General features: G+C 38.6%; 1 protein-coding gene across 1 annotated transcript in view; it reads left to right on the top strand.

The window, feature by feature from the left end:
• The window catches only part of LOC127434049 (ciliary neurotrophic factor receptor subunit alpha-like), a 290,499-nt gene that overhangs the window by 222,646 nt on the left and 55,276 nt on the right, over window positions 1-12,577 (top strand). Inside the window, exon 5 of the mRNA XM_051686497.1 lies at window positions 10,730-10,896. Coding sequence (XP_051542457.1) covers window positions 10,730-10,896 — 167 coding nt within the window. The remainder of the gene's footprint in view (window positions 1-10,729; window positions 10,897-12,577) is intronic.

Here is a 12,577-nt window from a genome sequence, read left to right as displayed (position 1 = left end):
ATGAGTTGGGTTAGTGTTGTCGCCATGTTGAGTAGATGCTGTTTTCTTCACTGCAAAAGCAAAACCTCTTTGTTTGGACTTCCAAAGGCAGACGAATTGAAGAATCAGTGGTTAAAATGTATTTTAATTATTTAGCAGTACAACCACAACCAATGCCAGATTTTCAAGTCGGTTACTCCTGAAAGATGGTGCAGTTCCCACTTTGTTGGGCCAATCTGGGGCTTCAGGATCACAACCTGTAAGTATGTTTGATTATTTGTGGATTTATCTGCTACGGAGAGTTCAAATATGGAGTTTTGTGTTGTAGCTACGGTGTACACCCAGTGCACAGCTGTACGCCTCTGCTAACCTCATAGCTAATGTTATTGTGTTGAAATAGTTTTGCTAATAAGCTGCGGGCCCACTTTTACCTACAATTGTGTAGAATTATGCAGATTGTTTATCGTTCTTACTATCATGAATAGTGATCAAGTGTGGAGATGGATTTATTTTTACAAATGGTAATTTTATGTCTGCAATCCACGGTAGTGCTCGGCTAACTTGTTATGTAATGTTATTGTTTTGGTAAGGGTTTACTATTCAGCTGTGGGCCGGCTTTTACCTAAAACTGTGTATCAAAATGGTCGAGCTCAAGAGTCTTACATAATTTATATAATTACAAGCTGTTTGTTAGGTTCACAATAATCAACAGTGAACTTGTAAGAAAGCTACCAAATTAAAACTTACCACTGTGAAATGTCCTGCTCAAGTCATGCTTGCGAAGGTGGTTCAGGTCAATCAGCTTGTTCTTCCAAACTTTCATTATTGGACTCGGACTCAAACTGGTATTGCATAAACTGACACCACTGTTACCATAGTTACAATAGTGTTTACAGCTGCTCAGGGAGCCTGAAACTCAGTTATGGTAAGAGGCATTACATTTCCGACACACACTCTATGCGGTTGACCAATCACAACAGGCTAGGCCAGCTGGCCAATCAGAGCAGACTGGGCTTTTTGGAAAGGGGGACTTTAGAGAGACAGGACCTAAATCAGAGCATTTGAGCCAGAGGATGAAAATAAGTTTAGCAGAAATGTACAGTATGAGAAAAATTATGTGTTTTTTGAACATTAAAGCATGTAAACCTATTCTGGTAGTCCCCCTATATAAAATCATGAAACTGTAAATTAGCATAATATGGGCTCTGTAATACATTAATCGATTGCAAATGAGCTACATTTTAATAGCTACAAATAAAGTCTCCTTCCCTGGAACTGAAGAGTTGACTAAAATTAATAATAAGAATAATAATAATATTATTTTTGTTAGGATTATTTTTATTAGGGGTTTAATCCCGAAGTGCTGAAACCCTATTGTATTTGTCAGGATTTTTATTAGGGGACAAGCACTGAACGTGCATAGGCACCTATTGTAATCGTTAGTGTTCTTCTTCTTTTTCTTCTTCTTCTTCTTCTTCCGCCATTGAAGTCTATGGCAACCCATAGAACTATACATAGGAAAGTTATGAAATTTGGCACAATGATAGAGGATACTCTCAAATGTATCTGACCCACATTTGGGGTCTCTAACGTAAAATGTTAGCTCTGCCCTAGATTTTCTGCAGTTTTTAATTATAAGAAAAACCTACTTTTTCTAACTCATCCTAGACCGTTTGTCTGATTCACTTGAAATTTGTCGATTATCTAGGGACATAGTTGCCAAAAATTTATCAAAAGCTTTTTGATAGACCACACCATTCGTGAATAACGCCTTAACGAATTTGACAGTGAGCATGCAAAAATGGATGTGATGCTATAACTACACAACGCTTTGGCGTATTGACATGAAACTTACAACGTGTCATCACAAGCATGTCCTGAGTTTCCCAACCTGCTGCGTTTCCCAACTGTGCCACCTAGTGGTCAGGAGAAATGATTTTGACTTGAGATATGAACTTCTGAATAGTTTGTCCTAAAATTATGGGGCTGGTCTCTTTATATTTCTTGGGTCATGCTGAGTACAGTGATACCCAATTTGCCATGGTCGCCATACTTCCTTTTCCACCATTTATCATTTTAATTGTTCCTTTAATTTTATAACTTTTTTTTTCCTCTTCTTCTTGTTCTTCTGCTCTTGAGTCTGCCGCAGCAGATAGAACCATACACTGGAAAGTTATGTAATTTTCCACACTGATTGAGGATACCCTGAACTATAAATGATTCAGATTTGGGATCTCTAACTCAATCCCTCTAGCACTTCCAACTCTTCAAACTTACAATCGCAGGCTTAGAAACAAAATTATATTTTTCTAGGAGCTAGGAGTTAAGAAACGCTAGGAGGTGCTATAACTTAAGAAAATACTAATTGTGCAACTGTGCTCAAAGCAGTTGAATTAACTCCATAACCGTATAGGATAAAAATGTTTTTTTGTATTTCTGTGAATCCATTAGTACCTCCAAATCATTTGGTCACACGAATTTCCATTTCCGCAAAAAACTTGCCTACCATTTAGATATTTTTTTTAAATCTACTTTTTCAAACTCGTCCTAGGATATTTGCCCGATTCGCACAAAACTTTGTATACATTATCTACGGACATTCCTGACAAAAATCTATCAAAAGAATTTTGATATGTCAAATCGTTCAGAAAATATTAGCCGATAGGTTTTGGGTATGGCCTATTATGACTAATTGACCCATATCTTGTGAGCACATATTTAAAACTTTACAAAACTTAGTATACATGCTCAAAAGAACATTCTGAGGTAACATGCAAAATTTCATCAATTTGGCATGGCTATAACATAAGAAATCTCTAATTTCTCAACTGTATTTCAGGCAATCATTGCCATAAAATTGTAATGTTTGTCCACCAGTGGGAGCCACATAAAATGTAATCATTGAATGTCTTCAAAGAGTAAAAGAGGGAAATATTAAAATATCTTGCCACAGCCATTTATTGTAAATGAGATAAATAATAATAATAATAATAATAATAATAATAATAACATATTTATTACTGTTTTATATATTTAGTGTGCTGATGTTTATATAATTAGATTTTTACCTCAGAAACATTTCCATACTCATAACTGTTTAACAGTCTTTTACACACTCAACGGATTTCCCATTTATATATCATCAAAGGTGTTTCCTTGTCTTCTTAAGTTTATTATTTGTTTTAGATGTGCATACAAAATAGTGTTTGACAAAGAAGCACTTGGTGCAGATGTAATCTGACACCAGTACTCGCTCGCACTGCAAAGCAGATCCTAACTGATCATATCCACAACAAAATTGTCCCGCCTGTTTTCATTTAAGATATAAACCGATCAGCCACAAGATTAAAACCACCTGCCAAATATCATGTAGGTCTCCCTCGTGCCACTAAAACAGCTCTGACCCATCGAGGCATTGACTCCACAAGACCTCTGAAGGTGTCCTATGGTATCTGGAACCAAGGCATTAGCAACAGATCCTTTAAGTCCTGTAAGTTGCATGGTGGGTCCTCCATGGAACAGACTTGTTTGTCCTGCACATCCCATAGATGCTCAATCAGATTGAGATCTGGGGAATTTGGAGGCCAAGTCAACACCTTGAACTCTTTGTCTTGTTTCTCAAACCACTCTTGAACAATTTTTGCTGTGTGGCATGGCGTATTATTCTGCTGAAAGAGGCCACTACCATCAGAGAATACCGTTGCCATGAAGGGGTGTATGTGGTCTGCAACAATCTTTAGGTGGTACGTGTCAAAGTAACATCCACATGAATGCCAGGACCCAAGGTTTCTCAGCAGAACATTGCCTCTGCTGGCCTGCCTTCTTCCCATGATACATCCTACTGCCATCTCTTCCCAAGGTAAATGATGCACACGCACCCGGCCATCCATATGATTTAAAAGAAAATGTGATTCATCAGACCAGGCCACCTTCTTCCATTGCTCCATGGTCCAGTTCTGATGCTCACGTGCCCATTGTAGGTGCTTTCGGTGGTGGACAGGGGTCAGCATGGGCACTCTAACCGGTCTACAGCTGCACAGCCCCATATGCAGCAAGCGTGTTCTGACACCTTTCTTTCATGGCCAGCATTAAGTTTTTCAGCAATTTGTGCTACAGTAGCTCTTCTGTGGGATCAGACCAGGCAGGCTAGCCTTCGCTCCCCATGCGCATCAATGAGCCCTGTCGCCGGTTCACCTGTCGTCCTTCCTTGGACCACCTTTGGTAGGTACTAACCACTGCATACCCAGTCATCTAGCCATCACAATTTGCCCCTTGCCAAAGTTGCTCAGATCCTTATGCTTGCCCATTTTTCCTGATTCCAACATATGAAATTCAAGAACTGACTGTTCTCTTGCTGCCTAATATATCCCACCCCTTGACAGGTGCCATTGTAATGAGATAATAAATGTTATTTACTTCACCTGTCATTGGTTTTAATGTTGTGGCTGATCTGTGTATTTGACTGTGTTTACATACTTTTTACAGAGTGTGCGTTCCCGTGCTGGTTAAAAAAAAATGCAGCGTGTTTTATCTACTTACTATAAACCGCCCTGTAATAATTAACCTATTAATGGCTGTAAAAGGTCTCTTCTTAATGGAAAGGGGGAAGCGGGAACCGGATGAACACTCGACGAACTTTAATTACAACACAGACACATCCAACTGAAACACAACATAAAACACTGACACACACACACAACTCCACATGCATCTCTCTCACTGGTGTCTCTGGCTCCTCCTTAATCTCTCTCCTGCTGATTGGGCAACTCAGCATCGGGCGTCCATCCTCTCAGCTCGGCCACGCCCTCCTCCTCATCACATACCCCCACCACCCGATTCAGGCTGGGGAAACCTCCGGTCTGATTTACAGGGAGGGAGAGGGGAGAGAGAAAGAGAGCGAGAGAGACAAGGAGAGAGAGAGGGGAGAGAGAGAGAGAAAAGAAAAGAAAATGCTCTTCTTCGGCTCTTGCGGGCACGCCGCCACCCAGACCTCAGCCACTCCTCCTCCCCCTGTGGATAACAGCGGACTCCTCCACTTCCTGTCAGCCAGCAGCGGCTCCTCCATCCCCTGGCAGACGGCAGCGGGTCCTCCGTCCCCTGGCGGATGGCAATGGCTCCTCCGCTTCCTGGCGGACAGCAGTGGTTCCTCTGCCTCCTGGTGGATGGCAGCGACTCCTTCATCCCCTGATGGATGGTAATGGCTCCTCCACCTCCTGGCAGATAGCAGCGGGCTTGTCCGCATCCCTGGCAGACGGCAACGGCGAGTTCTCCCAGACAGCGTGCTCTTACTCCCATGCCAGGTTTCGACACCAGTGTAACAAGGTTCGAGAATGGAGGAAGTGGGAACTGGATTAACAATTAACAAGACTTTACTCAACACAAATGCTGAACTGAAACATAACAACAGACGTCAACACGCACACACACAGTGGTGGGAACCGGATTAACACTCAATGAACTTTAATTCCTCTTTTATCTCTCTCCCGTTGATTGGGCAACTTAGCACCAGGCATGCATCCTCTAAGCCTGGACATACCCTCCTCCTCATCACAATCACCTTCAAACTGACGCACTGGTAAAAAGCCTGTAAAAGCAGCACCTGTCAGCGATGTTGGTCAACAATAGACATCAGAAAATGTAGCTTTGTAACTTCAGATAACGCTAACTGTTTTATGCTGTTGAGTTCACCCCACGAACCATGGATAAATACGGACAGATGCTGCTGAGTTCGGCTTTGTGTCATTCAAAACTATTAGCATCCATCTGACCAAATTAAGTTCATTGTTGTTACTTCTTCCCCAATTACAATTTATTATTTTAATATTGCTTTTGTAAACCCATAAAATGTGTTTTTTCTCCTTAAAACAATTGAACCATTAACAGAACTTAACCAATGACACACACGAAAACATGAAACATTTGAACTTTCACAGTATGTTCCACAATAGATGCAAAATAGTTCTTGTGAATGAGCATAACTAGCAGAGGTGCCTCTGTATACCGTTTTTAACCACCTTTACACGCAACTAAAAGATTGTTTGTCATTCTATGACTCTGCTCTATTTAAACATGGATCTTTTAGCCTGCACATGATTTTTTCTATTTGTGCAATAAACATTAACTTTATTTGATATAATCTGTTACCCTTAATTTTTTATTTTATTTATTTGACATCCATGAATATTTATCAAAACAGACAATTAAAAATATTTTTATTGTGTGACTGTTGAGCACAGAAATGATGCCCAGCTTTTTTCATGCTTTTATTTTGTTATAATACTTTTTGCTTGCACTTTAAGCAACACATTATTCATGCAGTAACACACTAATGTAATATGTATGTATAAAGAACAAAAATCAGAGACCCTCTCTTTGAAATCTGAACACAACTGGTCAAAAGAGACATATTATCTAATGTTCATGGTATTGGTGTCTTTTAATAGTTGTACCTACATTTCTGCGACTGTTATCTTCCTTGGGCCATGCCGAGTACACTGATACTCAATTTGCCACAACTAGCCATACTTCCTGTGTGCCATTTTTAATTTAATTGAAAACCTACTTTTTCTAACTACTAGGCCGAAAGTCCAATTCGCTCGAAATGTGTCATGTGTCATCTTGGGACATTCATAACAAAAGGTTATCAAAAGCTTTTTGATAGACTAAATGGTTCTTGAATAGCACTTCAACAAATTATATGGCAAGTCTCTCAGTGATGCTTTGCTGTATTGACATAGAATTATATGTGTCTCATTGGCATTAAACACAGACAGCACCACACAACTTCCATGACAGTGCCAACTATTGGTCAAAATTTATCATGAAATATTTAGTTTTTTAACCATTTATAATTATTTAATTGTTACAGCTTTTCATAAAATCATTATCAGAAATGTCCAATCATATTTCCTTACATGCTGATGATTTGCTTGGCCCTGTAATTGTAATTTTTATTCATGCAGACCAAACCATCATAAATATCATAATAAAATAAATAAAAAATAAACAAATAAAATTATATTGCTTTAGCTCTATTTTAGGTGCTTACAAGCTATCTTAATAAAGCTTTAACATTGTGAACACATGCACTTAAAGGCCCTATGCTGCTTGAACCCCAATAATTGCTGCTACATTTATTATTATTATTATTCTGCCCTAAAAATGATTGTGCAGACCAAACCCTAAGGCCTAGAGACTTGAAACTTTGGGAAATGGTAGTACTCCGGCTGGCTAGCCGTACGCATGTAATCGGCCCGATGGGCCCATAGGTGGCACTATAGTGAAGAAAACAAAGGAAATTTACATTTTGAGCCATAAATCTTGAAACGTAAGTGATAGAAAATTATTAAACAAAATTATTATTTTTTTCCTGCGATTCCTTGCATCATGATGAATAATTTTCCTACCAACAGCTTTTTGCTCCGCCCTTTTGTTTTCCCACTATTTTGGATTGTTTGAAAAAAAAAAATCAAAATGAACTATTCGTAGACCGTTCGCCTGATCGGAACCAAACCAGTGCAGAAAGATTCAGCAGAGTCCCAATATGAAAATTTATCAAAGGGATTTTGAAGTTTTGATTTCTCGTCAAACGGTAAGCCAAAATGTACGTGATTCGTGGACACTTTTACTAAAATGGTTATAACTTATGAAATGAATGAGATGTTATCATCAAATCTGGTATACATATGTAGGGGTCCTTCTGAGGTCACCCCAAAAAATTGCGTGTCTCTACCTCTTGGTTGTGCTATGATAATAAAAAATCTTAAAATGACTTTAACTCTGTTGGTCCGATGGTCTGATCAACTTGAAATTTTGCATACAGTGTTTTTGGCCAAGGTGACATCAAGATCTATGAGGACAGTTGCATATCTTGAAAAACATGGCCGCCATCGACCAATCAAATTTTAGCAGCTATTAGATAGGGATCGAAAAGGCCAGTCAGAATAATACATGGTAGACCTATTTGTCTCTTGGCTCAAGAGGTCTGCACAATTTTTGTTTAATTGGCCACCGGGAGGCACTATCACGTTTTTCGAGCATGCAAATGGTTGTACTGTATACAGGATTGGGAGGGTTACTTTTGAAATGTATTCCACTACAGATTACAGAATACATTCTGTAAGATGTATTTTGTAATGTATTCCATTAGATTACTTAAGGTCAGTAACGTATTCTAAATACTTTGGATTACTTCTTCAGCACTGGTAGATTTTTTCACTTGTTTTGACTATAAAAACTCTGCCAGTACAGTAAGACAAAATACATGTTAAAAATACATTCTCTGAAAAACCTAAATATCTTATGCAGTGTTGTTTCTAAAACAAGATTAATCAAATTGATCTTGTTTTAAGGATATTTTGATATTTTTACAGGAAAACAATAAAACAAGTATTATCAAGAATACAATTTTTGCCCTAATATCAAATGTCTTACTAGAAAAAAAGAAATTATGATCTAATGTGAATTTTCTTGATAAAAATACAACCGTGCCTGGCAACATGTGCATGTAAAATGGCTAGAAATAGCATTTTAGCTTAGCGTAAAGCTGACAATTTACACAAGGTTTATTTCTATTTCTTCTGCTCCAAACCTACTTCTCTGTCTGCTCGTATGAATGTAACACATCATAAGAAAGTGTTTCACCACTGTTCAAATGCAGATCGCATCATTTATATGTATAAATGTTTTCCAAATGAAAGGACTAAATATTAAATGAAACAAATGACAATAAAATGCAAAATAATCTCTTCAGTAATCAAAATATTTTTGAATGTAACTGTATTCTAATTACCAATGATTTAAACTGTAACTGTAGTGGAATACATCTACTTATATTTTGTATTTTAAATACTTCATCCCGTTACATTTATTCCATTACTCCCCAACCCTGACTGTATATATGGCTGTGTTTCACACAGACACACGTTATTCATACCATATGATCAATCTATTAATTCTGAACAACTTTGCCTCAAGAACCATTGGTGTGAATCAAATCGTTTGTTAAATATTTAAGATTATTTAATAAAAAAACTACTTTTTTGAACAAGTCCTAGGCCATTTCCTCGAATGGAACCATATGTGAGTCCAAATATGAAAACTAATCAACAGAATTTTGAAATTTTGCATATGGTATGCCAAAACGTACCTATCGGCAGTGGCGACTTTTGCTTAAATGGTTGTAACTATTGAACAGAATTTGATATTTTCACCAAAGTTTAGCCACTTATGTAGGTGGTCAATCTGAGGACACATGACAATTTATTGTTGGCCCTATAATGCAGGAATGAAAAAATGCCACATTTATGTGCTACCTAACCTGATGGTTCTGAAAATGTAGGCACTTTATTGTTGTTTTAGGTACATATGGACTGTTTAATTAATATTAATATTGCGTGTATATGTACTAAAAGGCTCTAAAAGCTTGAATCCTGTTAATTGCTGCTTGCAGCTATATTTATTATTAATATTGCAAAAATTGGGGTCCTGGGTAGCTCAGCGAGTAAAGACGCTGACTACCACACCTGGAGTCGTGAGTTCGAATCCAGGACGTGCTGAGTGACTCCAGCCAGGTCTCCTAAGCAACCAAATTGGCCTGGTTGCTAGGGAGGGTAGAGTCACATGGGGTAACCTCCTCATGGTCGCTATAATGTGGTTCTCACTCTCAGTGGGGTGCGTGGTGAGTTGTGCATGGATGCCGCAGAGAATAGTGTGAAGCCTCCACATGTGCTATGTCTCCACTGTAACACGCTCAACAAGCCACGTGATAAGATGCGTGGATTGACGGTCTCAGATGCAGAGGCTCTGAGACCGTCTCATCCTTCGCCATCCGGATTGAGGCGAGTCTCAACGCCACCACGAGGACCTAGAGCGCATTGGGAATTGGGCATTCCAAATTAAAAAAAAAAAAAAACAATTGAAAAAATTTTCTTTAAAGTTGCTGAAAGTGGATTTTATTTAGAAAAACATGCATAATGTGTCCCTACTACCTGGCATATATCATTAAAAAAGGTGTCCTGAGAAATTGCATCTGTCTCTGTGACAGCACTACACTTGCAAATCAGAAATTGTCTCTGCCTAGTCATTTTGCAGGTTTAGATTTGCTGACATCCAGTTGGCTGACATCTTTTTGGAGGGCAGGGTTTTGTAGAGAGGGTGTGTGATTTAAAGATTGGGGCGGTTAATTAATTAAGTGACTAAGTCTTGCAAATTTTAGAAAAATGGCTGCAATAGCTTACAGCACCTTTAATCAGATAACATTGACCTTTATTAACCCCTATGATGATCGATTTTAGAGGAATTAATCACTCATTAAGTCTTGAACATTGTGGAGTTTAAGGCTTTATAAGCTTTTAAAGATCTAAGCTATACCTTAGTTACATGCCAGTCAATGATTGCTTTATGAAAATATGCTTAATCAAGGCCCAAATCAAGCATTTTGCTTTGCATGCACAGAGCTGATATCAGAGGGTTTAAAGGTCATGGGGAAAAGATGTTTAATTCTCCACACAATAAATTTGCGTTACAGTTGAAGGGTTAGTTCCCATCAAAAATGAAAATGATGTCATCATTTACTCACCTTTATACTGTTTCAGTCCTGTATAACTTTCTTTTTTTCCATAGGACACCAAGTGTGATGACATTTAAATTTTTGGGTGAAATGTAATTTTTTTTAAGTAACAATGTTATGGTGCAAAACTGCTTCAGAAGTTGCTAGATTTTTTTCTTGACTCTATTCTGTTGTTTTCAGACACAACCAAAAGCCGTTGGAGGTGAAGAGAGATGAGCTTCATAAGAACAGATGTCACGTGAAGTTTCCAGAAATGTTCTCCAGCTTTCCGTACCGAGTCAATGTCACAGCTGTAAACTCACTGGGTCGAGCTTCCACCGCCATCAGCTTTGAGGAGTCATCTATAGGTACGGTTGTTTAATGAGTTTTTGGTTTGACAGCAGGAAGTGTCAATAACCCACTATCACTTCCAGGGCTTCATCGCGCCTCCTCTGGGCTTCCTTGGGGCCAATGGCAAAGCACCTTTGGCTGGCGATTACCCTTGGGCCAAAGAATCCCAACTGGGGACTGAGGCATGGTCAGTGTTAAAGGCAGAATTTCGCTGAGTCAGGTCTTGCTTGCCACCAAGCAAAGACCAAAATAAGCAAACAAGTGGCAGCTTCAGTTTTCACCATGTTCAGTTAGAGGGCTAGCTAATCTCCAGAGTCTGATACCTCAGCTTGAGCTTCCCTCTTGCTTGTGAAATGGGCGGGGTGTGTGAAGTTGGCACCAGAGCATCGTATTAAGGGCGGGTTAAAGGCTATTGGCCCAATGGTGAGAATGCAGAACGATTTTGGTCTCACAGCTCAATGTCAGAGGCTATTGGACCCAGCTGACCTGTTGATAGCCCTGGCTAACACTGGCCCGATAGTGGAAACACCGCTATTGACACGATGGCCTGCAATGAATTAAATATAAATGTGGATTCATTTTGAACACAGGAAATGTTTTGTGTAGTTTAACCTCCAGATGTCAGCATGGTTTTTAAATAATTTAATTGTACACACATCAATATTAAACAAAGCTTGTGAAAAGTATACCAAACTGCAAGTATGTAAAATTATGTAAGGCTATATTGAAATTTACTGGGAAATGTTTTCCAGTCACTCTGAGAAACCACAGTCACCCCCTTATGGAGAAAATAGTGGAGAAAATTTCTTATATGTATTGGCTAGTTGGTGTTGGAGGATTTACAGTGGCTGCTAGCAACTAAATGAAGAGCTTAAATGCATGGCTACATATGTGCTTGATAGTAATAAAAATGCTAATGAAATCTGGATCACTGAATTGACAATGAAAATATTTTCTTTTCGATTCTAGGGTATATTTTCATGGAAAATGGATTCCTTTTAAAAATGCATTTAGCATGTAACAGCTATTTGATTTCATTTGAAAAGCAACTTATGATTAGCATACATTTCAGTGGCAAGTAGGCAACATTTGATGAAACTACATCAAAGAAATTGATTTGAAATTGATTTAGTTGGGAACTGGAGCATGAAGACTATTAAGATTTGACCACAGCACATGATGCAATGAGAATTAAATGTAATATGTTACAATTAACATGTTTTGTTTTTTTTTTTTTTTTCATCTACATCTATGTTAGCATGCATTGCTCCCTGCTGGGAAAAAAAACAAAAAACAAACAGCCAAACCAGTATGAGGTGGTTTGCTGGTCTTAACTGACTAGGACAAGTACCCAGAACTCCTCTAAAACAATCAAAACTGTCAAGCCCAGCCAGCTTGGCTAGACCGGGAGACCTGCCCTTACAAAAATCAACAGTTCATGGCAAATTTGCTGCAAACTTGCCACAAATTCGTCCACTGATTATTTTCACATAAAAAAAGAGCATTGCAGCAAACTTGTTGCAAATTGTCTATTGTTGCCAAAGGTTTGCTGCAAGTTAACCACTACCGGTGCAAACTTCTGGCAAACATTTGCAGTGAATCACAAGCTCATTTCTATGTGAAAATAATGAGTGGCAAGTTTGCTGCTAGTTTGCCAAAACTCTAGATTTCTTGTAAGGTGCTATCAACCATAGGTTG

Source organism: Myxocyprinus asiaticus, chromosome 43, assembly GCF_019703515.2.
Source record: "Myxocyprinus asiaticus isolate MX2 ecotype Aquarium Trade chromosome 43, UBuf_Myxa_2, whole genome shotgun sequence".
In the NCBI taxonomy this organism is placed as follows: domain Eukaryota; kingdom Metazoa; phylum Chordata; class Actinopteri; order Cypriniformes; family Catostomidae; genus Myxocyprinus; species Myxocyprinus asiaticus.
The sequence above is the reverse complement of the archived record's forward strand: the minus strand, read 5'-3'. Positions and strand labels throughout refer to the sequence as shown.